General features: G+C 42.0%; 1 protein-coding gene across 2 annotated transcripts in view; it reads right to left on the bottom strand.

Annotated features, from left to right (window-relative positions):
• Positions 1-21,019, bottom strand: part of PRDM16 (PR/SET domain 16) — a 1,072,267-nt gene that overhangs the window by 20,766 nt on the left and 1,030,482 nt on the right. For both annotated transcript variants that reach the window (XM_086921555.1, XM_086921556.1), the window contains 5 exons: positions 19,054-19,141; positions 12,323-12,492; positions 10,586-10,663; positions 3,924-4,093; positions 1,120-1,294 (listed from right to left, as the gene is read on the bottom strand). In XM_086921555.1, the coding sequence (XP_086777681.1) occupies positions 1,120-1,294; positions 3,924-4,093; positions 10,586-10,663; positions 12,323-12,492; positions 19,054-19,141 (681 nt within the window). The remainder of the gene's footprint in view (positions 1-1,119; positions 1,295-3,923; positions 4,094-10,585; positions 10,664-12,322; positions 12,493-19,053; positions 19,142-21,019) is intronic.

Raw genomic sequence — 21,019 nt, 5'->3', positions numbered from 1 at the left:
AATACCAGTACCAGTGGCATGCATTTATTCCACTTTTGTGCATACCTGTACAAAGCGTGTGATTACGTTTTTAATTTTTTTTTAACCAGGACATAAATGGCCTCTAGTCTCCAACTTTATCATGACAGCCCCCTAGGAGCCTTTGAGTCTTTTCGTTTCCGCTTCCTTGCTGTCCATCACTTTCACCTATTGTGCATTATCACACTTCACATTTACATGTGTCTGTGGCCTTTTCCCACAGACAGGGCAACTTTAGTCAGGGTGTAACATCGTGAGGTCTCTTCAAGCCACTCTTATGGCTTCAAGCAAGGCAAGACTGCGGGGGGAAAGTATGTTCAGGATTCCTGACTCCTTGCCCAACAGAAGCATCCATGTTGAAGACAATATATTCATAATCAGCACTTTTCCAACGAAGATGTTACTGGTGCAATAAGCAGTGCATAATTTGTAACAAAAACAATAAACCTAAGTTCATCAGTGCAGACTTTGTTTTAAAAGTCTGCCACTGGAGGTTCCAGTTGCTGGGATAGTCAAATACCGTTCTGCCTAGTCTTTATTCACCTCATGCCGGCTCCATCACCCGCCTACACTTATGGTCGCTTATATCGCTCTTGCAAATTCTTTTTCATTCATGCTTTCTCTTATTGTTTTCCCTTTCCTCTGTTTTCTCTCTATTGTTCTGGTTCAAAATTACATGATGAAAAATAGTTTGCAGTCCCCAAAATGAGTGCAGTTTTCTGCCACCTCCGCCCACCGGCACAAATTAGGCACTGGATATAAACTCACCTGGGTTAAGTTTATAATAGACCTTGCCTCACCATCTCTCTCTGCATGTATGGCATTTATAGAGTGCCAACCTAGCTACAAAACAAGAGGGTGCTGTGCAGAGAGAGGGAGTTACAAGGTAAGTGGCCAATAGAAAAGATGGTGGGAGTAGGCAGCAAAATGAGATTCTAAAACATGTATTCATTCCACTCTCACATGCTCATTATTTTTCTCTTTGGTGAAGCATGTGAACTTCATCAGCTCTGCTGGTTTATCTTCAGATTGTTAGCGTCTGCTTTTGAACTCTTGTAACTTTACGCTTGGCAGAAACAACAAAAAACACACTCTGCCTACCTTTTGTCTGTTAAACTTGAGGCTTGATTCAGCTCGCTGTTTGCGATGAAGTTTCTGATTTCCGAGAAGTATGAGTCTTCTTTCTCGTCTAAAAGTGCATGGTTTTCGGATTCCGAGGTGGGGGAGGAGGCGCTTGTACCGAGGTGGTTCGTGATGACTCCTGAGTGCTGGCTCACTAGACAGGAAATGAGGAACGAGAAGGGGAACAGGCAAACAAATGAAATATCATCTCGGACACTCTGCGGGGAGCTCAGGAAAATTAACACCATCAACCAGTTGTCAGGCGCTAGTGATCTGCGCTGACGTGCAAAATGTTCATACCGGTAAACCAGACTTTGGGTACAAAAAAATAATAAATGCAGACAAGTTCCTTTTAAAGACAACGCTTACCCAACATGTGTTTGATAAATTGAAGTTGTAAATGTCCTTTTGCTTTTTATTTGAGTTTTGAGGCATCAGAAGGTACTAAATACATGACTACTTAGTTCTACCTTGGGACTGCCATATGCATTTTATTTTCCCTACATAATTCTGTAATACTCTGGAGTGTCACTTTTGGTCAATTTGAAGTGCTGCACAACATGGTTAGTTAAAACTAGTATAGATAGTAGACGATTTGCGAGTTAGAGTCTAGCAGGATGTGGCGAAATTCTATCCACAATCAATTTTTCAGACACCACCTTTGCAAGTTTGCCTGCTTCAAAAAAAGCTTGAAAGGTTCAATTTTCATGGCCTTTCAGAATCATAGGTGGTTGGGCTCGACTCAGATTGCCTAAAGGTAAGACTTATTCTTAGACCTATGTTGATGCCCACTTTTGAATAGGATCCTGCATTAAATAACATGTAGTGGAGAGGGACAGCTGATAGTTAGCACTAGTGTGTCACATATAGTAGTAAAGAAGACCCCCTCCTAATGGAGTCCAGGTACTCCAGCACAAAATTTACAAGGGTAGTTTTCATAATATTTGAATTATGAAAAATAACGGGGGCTGGGACCAATCTCCTAACAGCCCAACCCGTGATAAGTAAACTAGTTAATATGTGCAAATGTTATTAATGTAGGTTCCGTTGGAACTCTCTGTGGCAGCGGGATCTCATTGTGATAAAGTCATGCTCCTTTTCTTACTACACTCAGCAGAGAATATATTAAATTACCACATTATGCCAGGTTATTGTAAGGCATTCACTTTCAAATCTCAACATATTTGTCCATCTTAACATTAGCCCCTAATGAATTGTCATGTGGCGGCGGTAACTTAGAGTCTGCATCAGGCCACATATTGGACTACTGTGCGCCTTCTACAAATTCCCGTTCAGTTGAAACATTCGCTGGGATGATGCATATGTCTAAAGTCACACGCGTTTTAGGCTTACATCAGATATCTCTCAAAACTGTTTGGTGACTTTAAGGGATCAAAAAGATTCTTCACCCACCTTTGTGTTTTATTTTTTAAAACAGTAGAAGCATTTCCAAAATTGGATTCCTAGCTGCTAAGGAGACTTGAAAGAGCATTTTTTGCCAGACAGAGTACCCCCAAATAAATATCTCAAGGGGCCTAATTGCGGAAATTGGGTAACACATCTACATTTTGTATTATGTTGTCCTCTCTCTGTGGTTGGTCAAACTTACTTCTATACTATAAACATGCTCTGAGCATATTATTTGTTGAATCTGAACTCAAAATGATTTGCAGATATTACTAATAATTCAGGTGCTCACTCAGGGCTGTGTATTCCAGGCTTTTTGATATCAAGATCTGCTTTAGGCCTAGTATAGGTAGTTAAAAAGTGACTTTTGTGAATGTGTAAATTCACAAGGTGCATTTGTGCCTGGGCAAAATAGAATGTGTGCAGAAACTGCTCAGTGGGCACACTTATTTTAGGAGTGTGGCTGGCGCAGATCTGTTCGTGACTGCCATTCATACAGTGATTCTCTGCGAAAGTCCTGACTTGGTGATGGACTCTTGAAGGGAAAGGCGGCCCACAGGAATGTTGGAACAGGTGACTCCCTGCACTGCAGGGATACGTCCACCAGTGTTCATGCAAGCCATGAAAGCCAATGACTAGTAAAGCAGTTACTTTTTTTTGTATGCGGGCAGGCCGTATAAGGCATTATTTCACTAGTGCTGCATACCTGTCTCTTCCCTAAGGGGCACAAGTTCCATCTTGCACTTGCAGAGTGGGAGTGGCCTATCAGGCAATCTGGCAGTACCACAAGAGTTGGTCAGAGAGGTCAGTTGAGTGGGCTATTTTATGGCTAATGATATTATCACAAATACTACCTGTAGCATGCATGAATACAGTCTCCCACACATTGCAAAACATCCCTACAGAGTCTTTTCAAATTCAAAGCTGTCCCGATTTGCAATTATTGGCCAGTGTTTAGCTATTTGTCCACTAATGGGGGCCTGTTTTATTTGGTACCCGAACCTATTTTCTGTCTCAGTCTGACCCAGTGCACTGGAAGTGTAGATACACATTTGCGAATGACATATTGCTAGTCGCAAACGTGCAGGCTCACTTTTGGGTTGAAGGCTCTGATAGGTTGAAAAAAATTCAAATTCCAAGGTGCTTTGTGGAAAACAAGCTTGTGCTGGACATCCTTACACACATTAAACATACACAATAGTCCAACTGACATAAATCATTCGGAGTAAGAAGGGTATTTGCTCATTTAACATATTTTGATTTTCTAAGACTGCATTATGATATTTCTAAGTTGCCATTTTTGCCTCCTAGCTCTTCCTCTGCCCCTCCCCCCACAGTTGCTGTTTGGAAACAATGGTAATGATCAATTCTTCTACCTGGAACATTTTCGTGTTCGTGCTTCTTAAGGTGCCGGTCTAGGTTCGTCTGCTGCCCGAAACACCGGTTACACAAGTGGCATTTGAAGGGTTTCTCCTTGTTGTGTATGTTTCGAACGTGCCGCTGTAGGTTTGAGGAGATGCTGAACGACCGGTCACAGTATTTACACCTTAAATAGACAGCAATAACACGTCACTGTTAAAAATCCACTGTCATGAGGTCAACACACATAAGCGCTGCATCATCACATAAAAGGACAACCTGGAACAAACTTAAGGAAAAGGTGGGAATCAGTTGGTAGATAGTTGCCTGGTGGTTTAGCATGCCAATGAAGAACCAAGAGACATGGGTTTAGATTCAGACTCCTATACTTGGCAAAATGATATGAGCCCGGGCAAGTCACCCTGTGTTTCTATTCATAATTTGCTAAAATGGAATTCTCTTAGAAACAGACAAAGTGCAACACTTAGCGCTATGTAAAAACTGGATGAGGTCATTGCTATGAAGTTGTTGGACCACTGACTTTCCAGTTGGAGGGGACATACATGCAAAGTGAAGAGCCTGGCCTTAGATGGTATGAACCACTTCATAAACTCATGCTAGCTGGTAAACCTTTTACTTCTTCTCTCAAGCATAGGATTACTCAGCAAAACAGTCACTACACTTAGCCAACCTAAAGACATCAAGCAACCCAGGACTGTTGAGCTACCACAAACCAACCATTCAATTTTCCTTAACCATCCTTTTTTGATACATCAACATACATTTTATCTTAATGTGTACTCTTTTCCACATACACCTGTAATACCCACAAGCACCACCAACTCTACCAGTGCCACTCGTCAGTACCATACTCATTGATACCTGGGAATAGTACTGCGAAACATGCTGCAGACACCATACAAATGGTTTACACCATGCAATAATCAATAAATCAATCAAAAACCATTGAACTACACAAGTTACTTTAGTTTTAATAACAATGTATATCTATGACTCAAGACCTTGCAATAAATTAATGTATAAATCATCTAAACCTTAAATTGAGAGGAAATGGAAAGCAAGAAAGCCTAAGCATTCCTCTACTTTTCTTCAAGTGAAATTCAGAAAGGCATGGGAAAATTTACTGAGACTTTGCACCAGAATGCTTCACAAAAGTGATGCAAACCTGGTGCAAAGTGTTGTAGTGGGATTTACTTTCCAACTAAAATCCTGATTTTCATTGCAAAGTAGTTGAAAATGAAAGCAAAGTAGTGCTATGCTTTGCATCAGTGGGGCATGCCACATATGGTACATTTGCATTTTCATGCAGCCACAAATGGGTTTGGAAGAAAATAACTATCTACTCACATTGATAGACTATGGTTTGTGCCAAACATTCACACCTCAAGGCAGAGGTGAAGTTTGTGAAAAGGTTTATTTTCTCAAAACTCTTCCAACTTGATTGTGTGTTGCACTGTACAGCACTCACACAAAGTGGTAAATTATGCTAAAGCAGAGAATTTTGTACAGGAAGGGTACCGTTTCAGCACACAAACTATGCTTGCCATTTCACACAGATGACTGTTCAATAGTATGGGAGTATGTGTTTTCGCACATCCATCCTAAAGTGCGCCAGTGCACGGGGAGAGAAACAGCACCTTATCTTAATGTATAATAGTGCGGTTCTTCTCTCTCCTTTTCAAACAACTCAGTGCAGCAACTTTGATTGCTTCATTCTGAGAAAAACATAGTACATTTGGCCCAAAATGTGTATTTTTTTACCTTTTTCCATACACAACAACTCACATTACTACACAGTCAATCTAAGCGAACACCATGTTTGCAAAGATAAAACTTCACTAGAAATCTCTTCCTGCACCACTTTGTTGAGGCCGCTCTGAAATTTGGCGAAAAATATTGAAATCAATAAATCAGAAGGGGATGGGAGTGGGTGCTCATTATACAATCCCTGAAGAACTGATCCTGGTCAATTGGCCTCCACTTCAGCAGGCCTGTGGAATGTGGTGAGCAGGACGAGGCTTATCCCGGTCATCAGGAAGTCTTTGAACCCTCTGCCTTTGACAGGCTGGTGCTTAAACTATGAGAGATGGGGATCCAGGTTTGGGTGCGGGGGCAGGTAATGAGCTGCCTAAACCCCAAAATGGAAAACAGAGGGTCCTCTGACTTGGGCCCATGGACGTCTCTACAGTTCTATGTCAGAATATAGATAACAAAATATAATCAAAATATCAACTGACATAAATATCAACTACTAAATATTGCTCAGAAAAAATATGGCTCAACTGGGTGTAGATTTCTATTATCAACTCCAATGGGGAGATATTTTATAAACAATAATTAGAAAATAATATTTTTATCAGCGATATTTAGGCATGATGGGCCCGATTCACAGAACTAACTTAAGACAAAATCCTAAACTTACTACCATTTTGGTATTCACAGAAGGCACTTACTCATTTTGGTATTCACAGAAGGCACGTACTCATTTTGGTATTCACAGAAGACACTTACTCATTTCAGTATTCACAGAAGTTAGGACTCCTAACTTTAGGACTCCTAAATGCCTTCTGTGAATACCGAAAGTCTTAAAATTAGGATTTTTCTGTGGACAATGAGATCTGGTGTGGCTCAAAAGATAGACTACCAGATAGATTATCTAAAAAAACAAAATTGATGTTCCCACCAAGTATTGAAACATTTTGCAAGAATATTGATCTTTGTGTTCAGATGGATTTTGACTTTTGTAATGAAGAAATTTATTCTTGAGTATATGAAGTGCTACATTTTGCAGAACGATCAGTGGTGGGGCATTGTGTATTAAAAATAGGCCCTCTGCTTCCCTATCGCCTCTGTTCCCCTTCTGTTTGCAGCATCCCCCTTTACAATTGTACACTTCTGATTTGTACACCACTGTGTTGCTTTTTAACTAGATTCGAGCGATATATGTCACGTTCATACATATGCAAATCAGAGAAAATGTTCACTACAGACGGTCGCAAAACCACAGCAATTATTCCACCAATGTTCTTGAGCACCAGATAAAGCAGACATTTACAAAGCAGATTTCCCAGACAATAATTATTCCTGAAGTTGGGCAGTTCTCAGTGAGCAAGAGGAATCACTGACAATTAAAGTGCTAGGCAAGCATACCAGCAGCTCCCCTGGGCGCCATTACATGGCAATATAGCCCAGACATAGTCCAGAATGCTATTACACATAAAATACACACATGGCCTGTTTTCTGGGACCAGAGGAAACCAAATACATCTTTATTTCCATATCCACTTCGAGTTTAGAAGCCTCTTTTCTTTATTGGATTTACAAAGTGGTCTGGAGTTTTAAGCTTTTAAACACCTTGATGGCTAGTTGTTGTCGGTTTGCAGTTCCTATGTTGGCATGTAGAGGTCAGACCACCATGAATAATGGATAAAATCACTGAATGAAAATGCATATAGTGAAAGAGTTGCCCAACAAGGGTATCCCAGCACTTGATAAGTAAATCACAGTCCGTTTTAAGCAGAGTGAAACAGCCATAGTCAGGTTTCAATAGTGTTATTTATAGTGAAAGAGACACGTTTTCAATTATTTCCACAGCTTAATTCAGAAGGAATTTCTCTAAGAGAGGGAGGCAGCTCATTCAAGAGTTTGAAAGCAAGGAAAAAGAAGGAACATCCTCTTTGCTGCATCTGCTTTGGGATTTCTAGCAGGTCCATATCAGACACCCTGAGTTCGCTGTTTGGATGATAATGGGTAATCCTCTGCCTCAACTATTTGGGACTTTTCTTGTAGAAAGCTCTATAAGTTTGCCCAGATATTTACAATGGATTCCCTTTTGTATCATAAGGCAATCCGACCTCTTCGGGTGAGGAGTAATTGATTCAGTGCTATGCACCAGCACATAATCATCAACATCAGCGCTTTTCATGAGCACCAGTTAAGGACACATTCAATTATGGCAGGCACGGGGAGATTAAGTGATTTGCCCAGAATCACAGGATGTTGAGCCAAAGCCAAGACTCAAACCTGATATCCAAACTTTGAAGTCGGAGCTCTGCCCATTATGCCACATCCTCTCCCCACTCTCATGGTTAGTAGTTGGTTCTGGTTTAGGCAGCGCTAACAGGAGAAAATGGGCTGGTGACAACTGCCTCCTGACAGGAGCCCCGGCACTTACTGTTTTACAAAATTAACCACTGAATTGATTGCTGATGGGGTATGTTCAGTAGTAGCCTTGCTGTAGCATTATGTACGACCTGGAGTCGATAAAACAGACACAAATGAATAGAGCAAGCATAGTGCTGAGCCACTAACTGCTAAGAAAGAGACACAGGTTCAAAAGCTGCTGAGCTGTGTAACAACTTCAAGGCAGCGGATTGGTCTCCATCTAGGTTCATCATGATACACTCTAACACCTCAAGGGGTGCAGATTCAATACTATAGCCTGGTGGAAAGCCAGGAAGAGTGCGTGCCTACCGTAGTGAGTGGTCTGGGTTGGATTTACAATCCAGATGTTACTTTGACACAACACAGTAGGGGTGTGTAAAGTTTGAATTGCTTCCAAGAAGTCAGGTAAAATCAGGAAACCTTTGCCCTACATTTTTACCTGGGATCCACATCCCACCCATGGAGGGTGGGATGTAAGGCTGACGGTCATTGACTCCTGGTATTCACTGGTACCACTCAGAGTGGCTCTGAGCCCTGAGTGGTTGTGGGACAATGTTGCCGCATCATCCATTTTTCAACCACCAAAAGTCAAACTCTAATGAAAGGAGCCCGCGGTGGGTGGAGAATGCAGCAGAACAGCTGCGCACCTGGAAATAAGCACTGGCAAAGCCAATATGTCTGGTTATGATTGCCAACCTTTAGACGTTTACAATGCTTGTTTAGTCATTGTTCTTATAAAACGTTATTGTTAGGGGAGCTGAAGGGCAATAGCCAATATAAAAACAATACATTGGCTGAAAGCAAAAATATTTTTTTGTTTCAAAAATACACATTGCCGAAATATCCCCTGGCACTGAAGGGAACTACATTGTCCGCAGATGTATTCCTTGTGAAAGAGCAGAATGCTGTCAATTGCATGAAGCTAGCCAATGGGTGAAGTGGGGTGACCAACTGGCCCATTCTGTATGCTGTAGGTGACAGAAGACAAATAGGAATGACGCGTTAACTGACCAATGGATGAAGTGGCTGACTAAAATCCCCTATAAGTATATTATATAAGCTTATATAAAATAACTTTACTAAAATCAAAAGGTTTTGGCTAATGTCAGACCTCAAAAGGTGAGAGTTATCTCGACTGCGAGTCCCATGCGGGTCGTGAAGTGCCTCTGAGAGCCTGGGCCCTGACACCGAGTTCAGTTTCATTGACATTTATTTCCTTTTTCTTAAATTTGCACTTCGCAGAACTAGTAAAGTTTGTTTTAATTATGCAGTGTTGCATAGCATTGACTTTGCAACTTCACAGGACCCTAATTACAAACCGTCCCAAAATCAACCTCAAAATGCAGGGTGAAACACAATGCATCCCTGAAATACATAAACACTTGCACAAGATATGCTTAAATACAGATGATTTCTGTGAAGTGGTTTCCATTGGACATAATGCTATGAAACACTAGCAACAGCAGGAGAAATGTTGTACACTTTGAAAGCTAGAATAGAATCCTTTGAATAACCAGCACTTTTGTACTTTTTCGTTCGATGTAAAAACAATTACATTGACTCAAGAATTTCACAACATTTTTTGCCATTCCAGTCAAATGATATTTTGATTTCCTTTCCGCCCCATCACAGAGCAGGTAATAGAAGCTATCTTAGCCTACTGCTGGTGCCACCTTAGGTAAACAATTAGACACGTTTTGCCCTAATAAGGCCATTTAAGAAATGAAAGCACTTTGCATTTGCTGTATGGTCTCGATGGATGGTCCAATCTATGGTAAGCCGAGCGAGTGGGCTACATTGATGATGGATCCCACCATGTGACTGCATGCTCCCTAGGTCTGGCTTAGCAACACAGCTGTGAGCTTGACCTATTGTTTTGAATATTTAAAATATACATAGAATGGGCTTTGGCTACTTGGCTCAAAAAGGGTATTTATTTTTTTACCTCATATTGCAGGCTGTTTGTTGAATTATTCCACCTCCCACGTAGTGCTTATATTCAATGCAGGAGGGGCAATTTGAAATCGCAAAAATACTTATAATCATCAGACATTAAATTATTTATCGCATAGATACATTCTTTTGCTTTTTCACTGTAGTAGGGTTTTTAAAAGTTTTAGTCATGACTTAAAACTCAAGTCAGACCTACTGGCTTTGCAATGCTTTTAACTACTGCCATCTGAATTTTGTGTGGTTGTCCTTCGAGGCTATGAGGAATTTGGCCCTGCCCACTGGATGCTTCCGGAATGATCCTCCAACATGGATCAACCACCTCTGGCACACGATCCATTGACTTGGGTTCCTTATGTTGAGATTGGCAATTCTTTTGTGAGGTTGATAAATACATCCTTCAATAATTGGTATGGGTATGAACCCCGTCACTTTGATTCCTTTCATCTACTTGTGAATTTACATTAACGTATTCTGTATTAGTAAATATGAATAATGCATACTATCACTTTATATAGAAACATCCTCCTTTAAAGAATATTACCTGTATGGTTGTTCACCTGTGTGTGTTCGTAGATGCCTTGTGAGATTTGCTGACCGAGGAAAGATCTTACCACAATACCTAAAAACAATGATTACAATAGTTAGTAGCCATAATTGACTTGGACCAGGAAACGGTAGGAGACTCAAAAATACAAATATGGTTCACGGTTTAATGGTACATCATTTTTTAAAGTCTTTTCCATCTGTATCTTTTATCATATTCTCTGTTTATTGATATATTTGGCATTTATACACAATTTGTTTTGGTTAAAATAAAATGAAGCTTTTTTCACATGCAGTAATCAATATTTTTGGGCAAGTGGATAGGTACGACAAGGTATTCAAAGCATTGCTTTCATTTAAATAAAATGTGACCAGCGTTACAGTACTAATACGAGTTTGTTATGTATAACAAAAGATAGGTTGGTCCTAGATGTAGTGCCAAACAATGCTCACCAAACACTAGTTTACTAGTGCTATGGATCAGTTACTGTGCTCCTAACTATATCCTTTTTAGAGTAATTGTGCTGGCATTTATTCTATGTCAAAGGTAATGCACCACATATGATAGCTACATGAGCTAGGTAATTAACCAGTAGCTTTGTCCCTACCAGCCAGCCATTCCAGTAATCTTCATGCCCCCATTTCACAGTCGCAGTGCTACCAATTAGACCCTTTCCTACAGTTATTGTGCCAGTCATGAAGCCCACATCTGCCAGATCTCTTCACTGCAATTAGGTCCCATCAGTATTAAATGCAGACTAACTTCTGAGTAAATTGCTAATATACATGTTTTTAAATTAGATCCTTTATTTACCCATATGCAAATTTCCTTCGCGGAATATTAACTCAGACCCTAACTGTAATGTATTTGACTGAGCAAAATGTTTAGTATCATAGTGGTTCTTTTTTTTTGCAAAAATGCTATTTTCGGTGACTAATCCCATGGGCTACTAATTAACCTCGTTTTAGGTCACATTGAATGCATCTTTAAAACACCGCGTGGGATGGGGGAAGGGTATTTGTATGTTCTTTACCCATCTTTCTTTTTGCTTAGCTTCGTACCTCTTTATATAAAATACAGAATATATGAGTTGCTTATGCTTTGTATTATCTTTTCATTATGATAACATTTAGTGATTCATAATTTCTAACAAGTGCCTGTAAATGTTTGTATAGTCAGTCGTCAAAATGTACTTCAAATGTTTCATTATCCCACTCTTCTGTTTCACTATTATGATTCACATGCCGCTGAGACGAATAAATACATTTGGGAACATCATCACAATGTCAGCCTAGATAGTGCCTCTGTTTCACCAAGGTATGGTAAAGCAACAGCTTTAGGATGCAAATGTGGTGGTGCAAGGTTATAGACCAAGGCCAACAGCTAACAGCCACAAAATGTATTTTTTCTATCAATGTGGAGCGCTCGAGGGGCAAAGTAGCATTTTTCCTGGAGCATTAAAACCCCTGTGAACAGGCATCTCCTTTCCCAACTGTGAGGTTATATCAGGCATATAACTGCCTCTCATCTAACACTAATGTCCTTTTGAAATTTTCTGACTATCCAAAAAACTTCACATTTCTCAAGGTATGGAATCATTTCCTGCAAGTCATCTAAAAAAGTATAATATATATTTTTGCTGATTTTAACACATTCTCTTTTCCCCTAACTGGGAAAGTCTAGCCCAACATGAAAAATACATTCAAGGTTTACCCACTCCCCTCACTTCTTTACCTGCAGGTGTAGCGCTCCTTGCCTTTCCGTAATATGGAGTCTGATAACGTGGGGGGCGGCGATCGGAAGTTGAACGGATGATGTGGGAGGGGTTGAAGGGCGCTTCCTGAGTCAGCTTTCATGGCCGCAAAACTTTCCAGTTTCTCGGTCATGGATTCGATTGCTGACATCTGTAGAATGGAAAACAAAAGAATTAACTTTTTGGTGGCACTTATAGGAATGTTTACAAAGTTTTTATTGGTCTGGGCGAAACTTTCTTTACTGTTTCTTGAAACGAAAACAATGGCAGAAAAATATTTCACAAACTAATTATTATTAGTACTTTTTCACAACTAGCTTTCAAATACACCTGAGCCGTTCGGCACATGAAATAGGTTAAGAATAGCACCCTGTGGTACCTCACCATGCACATAGCTCCACTCACAAGTTGAAAAACAGAATATGTGCGTAATATAATCCTATAGGTCACCTTTTAGTGGTAGATTCTGGGCCTTTGCACATCCTTACACTTTAGTCATCATTGCATGCAGTGCCGTAAGGAAAAAAAGATGCTGGTCACTCTGCAAAATTTGGTCAGACCCACCTAAAATGTCACTTATGCTGATCACCTTTGAGCTGTATAAAGGCAATGAGACACAAGGGGACTTCAAACAAGAGGGAGACACTTTGCCCACAGGGGCTATACGAAATATCCAAGGACCTTTGCTAATGTCTCTATATTGTCATGAATTAAGGGGCATTTGTAGTCTTTCAAATGATTCTCTACATTTCAAGACAAGCCATGGTATTCGTAGGAGTGATAGGTTGGTTGCAGCTTGCATCCTGGTCCTTACTTCCCAGTCCAAGATGTACCTTGTCCCTTCCATATTTTTAAATCCGAGATGTCATAGATGAGGGATCATTATGCCCAATGCCCCGTGCTCTCAAGAGCCCCACTGTCTTTGACAAACATTTAATTGAAGATTTTTAATAGTTAGCAAGCCTTCTGTCTTCATTATCAATGAGGCATCTTGTGTGGCCAAACCACTCGAAGGCGCCATGTGTCCTGGTTTCTCCAGACCAGTGCAGCTTATTTCACCTGGCCAAAGCGGAAGAAGCACCCAGATGGCTGAGCATTAAGTTTTGGCCCCAGGCCTCACATCAAACGTCTGACAAGACTGTGTGACCTCAGAGTCAGGACGCATATGAGGGTGTAAGGAGTTTACTGCTTGTGGTTTAGACAATAAGAATGGGATTCTTCGTTCTTAAAGCAGACTTTTTCCTTTCACCATGCTAATAGTTCCCACACCCTCATTCTTAGGGTAACGGTAATGGCATGCACGAGTGCGAATCCAAGCAGTTGATACCTTTAGAAACCCGCCACAGTCATGCTGTGATCTGCCACTAGGTGTCGCTATCCCTCTGTTGTGATAACCACAATTCTCATCTCTTTTAAATGGAGATGAGGCATTTATAAAGCGCTTACTGCCCTTACGTAGGGCGCGGAATCAATTAATTACAGTAGGAACATGTTTGCCCGTGGCTCCCCCGTCTAATCATCCCTTCTGACAACACATTGGACTTCTGCATTCCTTTTTAGCCATTTCCGGAATGTCAAGGAGTGAGAGAAAACGTTCTCTAATCGTAAGAAAATGATGCTGGAAGTGTCCCTCTAAGTAAGCTCCAAGTGAAGCTTGCACAGAACCGGTGAGCCGTTAAACTGCCTCGCGACGTTCAGCGGCGTCAAGGGGAGCGTGGGAGGGAAGTCACGTGACACAGGCGGGAGTCTGAGGGAGGCAAGTTGGAGACAGCGAGTGAGCGGAAGGCGGTAGGAAACAGTACATCAAAAGTAGATGTACTATTGTCCCGTTAGGGCTGACCTTTTGCACGTTTACACTGTATTAAAGGGCTCCAGGGACAGAGGCAGCCAAACCATTGTTCCGAAAAGAGTGCTGGAAAAAAACCTACTGTAATCACCCAAAATAAACTGTATGAGGCAAGAGCCATACATGCGTGAAAATAATCTGCTGGGTTTGTAAAGTAAAACTGCACGGTAGTGCGGCACCCAAAAACAATCAGAAATAATGCAAACCCTTTGTCAAAAGATCGTGTTATAGAGGTGAAAGTTTCAGTACCAGCCAGTGTCAGGAATTACTGCCAGAAGCCTGTGGTAGCAGGGGATCTACTCGATTAAACGAAGGCCAGTTGATTAAATATAAGTCGTTTTCGCTAGGTTTAGTTGCCTGTGCATGCATTTTTGGGACATTAATTGAAATACTATGCAGAAAATGCCTGTTGCATCTTTGAACTGGTTATTGTTGTATTGTGTCAAGTTGTCTCTTATATTGCATTTTATTTAACAAAAAGTGTTTCCCTTTTTTGGTACAGAGTGTATACAGTCCAAAAACTCATATGCTGCATCCAGATACAAGAGAAGTTTGTAACTTGTCAGTTGGAATTGTTACCAATGGAAGAAGCTAGGCCTGGGCAGAAGTTTCACTCTGCAGAATTACGCATAGTTCTAAAAAACTCTGCGTGATTCCATTTAATTCCACAAATGGGTGGAAATAGGCATGCCATTCTGCTCGTGCTGTCATTTAGCGCCAGGAGCTCGTTCTGCTCTGAAAAATCAGCGTGAATGGTACCACGCGGCATGCTAGCTTCTCGAGTTGATTTTGCTGCAGCTCAAGTAGATTTTCTACTGGAGTGGCAGCTTTCTGACCACAAACGGTTGCGATCGCCGGCGACCACCCGCACTGGTGTCCTCCTCGTGACTGAAAATCACGCTAGGAGACCCCACACATTGGTCGCACTCGCCAACTTGCCGCTTTTGAAAATATTGCTCCACTTAGTGTAGATTTTCTATTATTAGCTCAAATGAGACAATATTTTGGCATTGTTTAAGGCACAACGTTTTTTGTTAGACAACAATTAGGTATGATATGCTGGTACTGTACCACCTTCTAAACAATTTTGAAACAACTTCAGTGTTCTACGTCTTTTATTCTGCGACTTGCTGATTCTAATTTTAAATCTGTGATGATATGCTTGGGCCCCAGCTACAAATTGACTTGTATTTTAGGGGTCCTGCCCTTATAGGAAACCCTTTTCCATTTTAGTTCGGTTTGTTCTTCTAGTGGGATACATTTGAAAACCATAAGCTTGGTGGTGTCTACTGCATGTGCACTCAATTGTTTCATGCAGCAAACACCTCTATTCCTAAACCTAGATATAAATACAAATTATGGTCAAGGGATGTAATATTGATTTGCAATAATAATATGTTTTCTTTGGATAACTACCATGTCGTTGAAGCAGGGCTCTTAGTTGTGCCATGATTCACAGGGAATAAGCATCAGAGTGAGCCTAGGGAAAGGGAACGGTTGATCACAAAAACTAGTCCTGGGTAACAGGAAGTAATACCACATGGCGACACTTTGGAATTCACACTTTAAACTTCAGCAAAGAAAATCACAAGTAAAAATCGTCATCATTGTATTTATTCTTTAATCTTTATTTGAAGTTCTTTGGTGTGTAATTTTAAATCTGCTGGAGCCATTTCATCCTGATTGACAATGCTTCCCCTGGAAATACAATTTTATCAGATTACTGCCCCTATTCCCAGTTTACTAAAGTGGGCGATCACTGGAGAAAACATTTGATCTCACTGTGCCTTTAGTCCCTTCTCTGTCAAAATTAGGATCTCTTAAAAATAGCATTCGGTGCTATATAAAAAAGAAGACTATTTATATTTCACCTGTTTGTCCATGACCCCAGAACATTTACCAAGGCTTTCTGTTACTTTAGGCAGTAGGATTAGGGTCACCAAATACTGAAAACCAAAGCCTGGCACATTGCAGAAATCTAGAAGTTGGACTACAATTTTTCACGAACCAATGGCCTCGAAATGAATTAACTGAGAGCGCTTGTGTGCATAGAAACCCCAACAATGAGAAGTGAAATGGAATTAAATATAACTTTTAGACACCTTATCACCTGTGTTATCTAAATTTGTTCCTGCTGGGGCTAATAAGTGATTCAGCACTGGAACACATACAAATTTGCCTCCCTTCGTGTTCAGCCGACCCTCTCAAAAACCCCATGAAATGTGCTAAATTTACTTATATTTGCCAGAACTGATGGTGAAAAAACAGGACTGTCGTAGCACATCAGGGAAGCTGGTCACCTTAAGAAGGATGCTAGGAACAGGACCGGTTCGACTATGTGTGGTGGGCATAGAGAGGCATGAGAAGAAAGCAAACAGCGAACAATATTATCACGGTAGCACCCCCGCTACGGCTGGTCTGCGCCGCGTCCTGCAGAGTTCTCACCGTCTTTCTGGGGCTTGCCTGTCCTGCGAGTTCCTCCCTGCTCATGGATATCAGATCCTTTACAAAGGGAGACCCCCACTATTCTAAAGAACACAAACACAGGATGTTCCGGACCGGTCTGTCGCCGTCCTACCACAGAGGACTCGGGAGGAGGAAAATGAGGGGAAGTTATTAAGCAAACTGCTGCGCTGATGAGAAACAATGAGGGGTACTAAGTATAGCTGAGAAAGTAGCCAGGAAGCAGCTTTCACAAACCTGCCAGTTATTCACCCAAGGTGGGAAAATCGTTCAGAAGGGAACAATGCGACAAAGTACTAAATAAAATGGCCTTCCTAGAGCCGACATAAACAAAGGTAATAAAAACCACTGGCACAAAGTAATTACTGTAAGGGAAAGTTGCCTGTGAGAAGAAATCGTTGAGTAAGAGCAAAGTCGAGCTGAAAGTCATACGGACGCCTCAATTCTGCAGCAAGCATGGATAGACAGGGCTGGACATAGCCGGTCCCTCTGTCGGACATCAGTACCTAAGCATCATTCTATGTAACACTCTGAAGCTAAAGCCTTTACACAGTTTTCAACAGTCAACTGAGTGACCCAAATGGCACTCTAATAATTTTCCACCCTGAAATTTAACAATATAGGGTAGGTGCCAAACTGGATCTCTCAAAATTTAGGAAAATACTATGGGGACAGCAGATCAGTGAAAGTTCTAGATATCAGGTTTGGGTCTGAAGGACAGAGAGATAAGGATTTACAGATATTTAAGAGATGCTGAAAGCTTCCCTCTTTAGGAATGCGTCTGAGTAACAACTTAATCCGAGATCACCAGATTCTCTGAAATTATCCAAAAAGATACAATCAGTCTGGAAAGTGGAGTGACAGCGTACAGAATCACATAGTTTATATTACTTTTCTTTATTCTCTTTTTCTATGTGGCCTTGTGTCTCTTTAAATATAGGATGCCTGCTTCTGCTTTTTGGCTGTGCATAACAGGAAGTCTGCGTTGCCTTTCCCCAGTTCTGCTCTAGCCCCAAAACAAAACTCCCTATTGTAAAATCGAAAAGTTGCATCAAGTTAAAATCTTGCAAATTTGTATCCATTACAAAAAAATACAGCTACGAATAATTTACACCGTGATAATTGTAAATAATTCTTCCACAAAAAGTCATTCTAAGCAGGGGTTTTCCCAGGAAAATATATTTTGAGAGACTTGACGAGCCACATGATGGAGACCTCGAACACATAGACAAAACAATCTGTTTGAAAAGCAGAATGACAGTGCAGTGGGTTTATGTGTCTGCTGCACAGTTCTATGGGTTCTCGGTCGATCAGAATCTTAACTCCGTCAAGATGAACTCAGTATTTCATCCTTCTATGCCAGATGCAATGAGTGCAAACTAAGTTAGACACTATTTAGCAGAGCCGGACTGGCTGTAGTGGGCATCAGGGGTTTCCCCTGGATGCTGGAAAAGTGGGGGGCGATTTTGCACTGGTGGGGCCAGTTTTGTTACTGGGGGCCGGTTTTGCAGCAGTGCTGCCATATCAGCCCCCAGTAGTAACAAAAGCAGCAATGCTTCACACTTGCCCACCTTTCCCACTGCAGTCCCTCAGAAAATTGTCACTGCAATGCATGTACAGGAGGGGGAACATGTTGTGCTCCCCCTGCATGCATCCCAATGCAGAGGAGTCACCGGGGGCCATGCAAGGCCCCCTTTGTTTCCCCTCCGCTATGGTGTGCTTGGAGTAGGAACCTGCATGACACCGCCGACGGAGAGGAAACTCGTAATATGCCTCCTGACTGCCACAACACCACCAGGGAACGGTGGTTCCCGGCCAGCTGCGGGGGAGAAAATTTAAATTCAACTCTCCAAATTGTAATACAGCGGTCGGGAGACCGCCGCCACCACGCCACCATGGGTCTGGCGGTCCGTTGACCGCCAGACTCCTAATGGGTCTCTTAGTATTATAGGAAAGTTATGTGGGGTATTGGCAATGTTGTGGGATGTGAAAATAGGTGATGTGCATTACTATTCTTGGCTTCACCACTCATTCGAATTGTGTGATCCTGTGCAAATGGCTTTATCTCCCTGTTTCTTATTTCCCTTACCTATCTACTTTTTGAGTGAGCATAAACAGAGTGTACCCAACCTTAACTGATATGTTAAACATTCTTTACACTTACATCAGAAACATGCTCATTGATTATCACAAATAACTGTCATCTATCTACCCATGATCAAATGCATACTTCAAATACATTAACTCACACATAATTACAATTAATGACATCGACTATTAATGTGGAAAGTCTTGTGAAAGCGATGTAGGACCCAGACACTCTACCCAGATCGCTGAGATTCAGCAGCAGACCATGAGAGTTCTCAGCATTGATTGGCACATTGGTAATATTAGAAATGTTACCTGAGGATGAAAAAGCAGTGGGGAGGGCCGTAAATATTTCTCCTTCAGTGCACCCACAGGGTCAATCACTTTCCGCTTCTCCACCCTGCTGGACAACAACACACAGGGTTACATACCTCACAGGGACAGGCACAGCATCCATACCTCACCAGGACAGGCACAGCAAAGAAACATGCAAAGGGATCCCAGCAGGGCCCAGGGACCAGAGAGATGAGCAATAACGGATCTGCACAAGATAACATTTGTAAATAAACTTCAAAACTCATAGGATGGAATCCCAGCACCATCGTCTTTGTCAACCATGCTTCAGAAATCAAGTCAACGCATACCATCAAGCCACGGTCTGGCTGCACCTCTTTCCAGCCTTTCTATGCTTCAGAAATGGGGGTGGTGATGAACAGAGTGTCTGAATTAAGCAGACCACTCTTACCCAGTCCAAAGATCAGGGCTTGATCCATCACCGTTATTTATCTCACTGCACCATCCCAGTTCAGAACCTGGCTATATGCAAATCAGTCTGTCCCTGGCCCAGTGCATCATGGGAACAGGGCAGACTAAAATACCAAGCCAATTCTTCACCAGAAAGGAGACAAGCTACCGGGGACCGGTTTCTGGCATTTCAGCCGTCTTCGGCCCGGCTTGCTTGAATCCTGATGGTACAGTGAGAAAGGGACTCATGTCTGAGTATACCCTGCCACACCTATAGTGGCCAAAAACGATACAGAAATGGGGGTGGTGATGAACAGAGTGTCTGAATTAAGCAGACCACTCTTACCCAGTCCAAAGATCAGGGCTTGATCCATCACCGTTAATTATCTCACTGCACCATCCCAGTTCAGAACCTGGCTATATGCAAATCAGTCTGTCCTTGGCCCAGTGCATCATGGGAACAGGGCAGACTAAACTACCAAGCCAATTCTTCACCAGAAAGGAGACAAGCTACCGGGGACCGGTTTCTGGCATTTCAGCCGTCTTTGGCCCAGCTTGCTTGAATCCTGATGGTACAGTGAGAAAGGGACTCATGTCTGAGTATACCCTGCCACACCTATAGTGGCCAAAAACGATACAGAAATGGGGGTGGTGATGAACAGAGTGTCTGAATTAAGCAGACCACTCTTACCCAGTCCAAAGATCAGGGCTTGATCCATCACCGTTATTTATCTCACTGCACCATCCCAGTTCAGAACCTGGCTATATGCAAATCAGTCTGTCCCTGGCCCAGTGCATCATGGGAACAGGGCAGACTAAACTACCAAGCCAATTCTTCACCAGAAAGGAGACAAGCTACCGGGGACCGGTTTCTGGCATTTCAGCCGTCTTCGGCCCGGCTTGCTTGAATCCTGATGGTACAGTGAGAAAGGGACTCATGTCTGAGTATACCCTGCCACACCTATAGTGGCCAAAAACGATACAGAAATGGGGGTGGTGATGAACAGAGTGTCTGAATTAAGCAGACCACTCTTACCCAGTCCAAAGATCAGGGCTTGATCCATCACCGTTATTTATCTCACTGCACCATCCCAGTTCAGAACCTGGCTATATGCAAATCAGTCTGTCCCTGGCCCAGTGCATCATGGGAACAGGGCAGACTAAACTACCAAGCCAATTCTTCACCAGAAAGGAGACAAGCTAACGGGGACTCTGTCCCTCACCACCCCTTTTTGTAAATATTTTTGTCCACCCTAAGCGTGGAAGGGTATTCTCAGATGTGAGACCCTTGCTCATTGCACCATCAGGATTCAAGCAAACCGGGCCGAAGACGGCTGTAATGCCAGAAACCGGTCCCCGGGAGCTTGTTTCCTTCCCAGTGTAAGAATTGGCTTTTGTAGTTTGGTTTGCCCTGTTGCCATCATGCACTGGGACAGGAACAGACTAATTTGCATACAGCCAGGTTCTGAAACTGGGATGGTGCAGTGAGCTAAAAAACGGTGTTGGATCTAGCCCTGATCTCTTGACTGGGTGAGAG

Source organism: Lissotriton vulgaris, chromosome 5, assembly GCF_964263255.1.
Source record: "Lissotriton vulgaris chromosome 5, aLisVul1.2, whole genome shotgun sequence".
NCBI lineage: Eukaryota > Metazoa > Chordata > Amphibia > Caudata > Salamandridae > Lissotriton > Lissotriton vulgaris.
The sequence above is the reverse complement of the archived record's forward strand: the minus strand, read 5'-3'. Positions and strand labels throughout refer to the sequence as shown.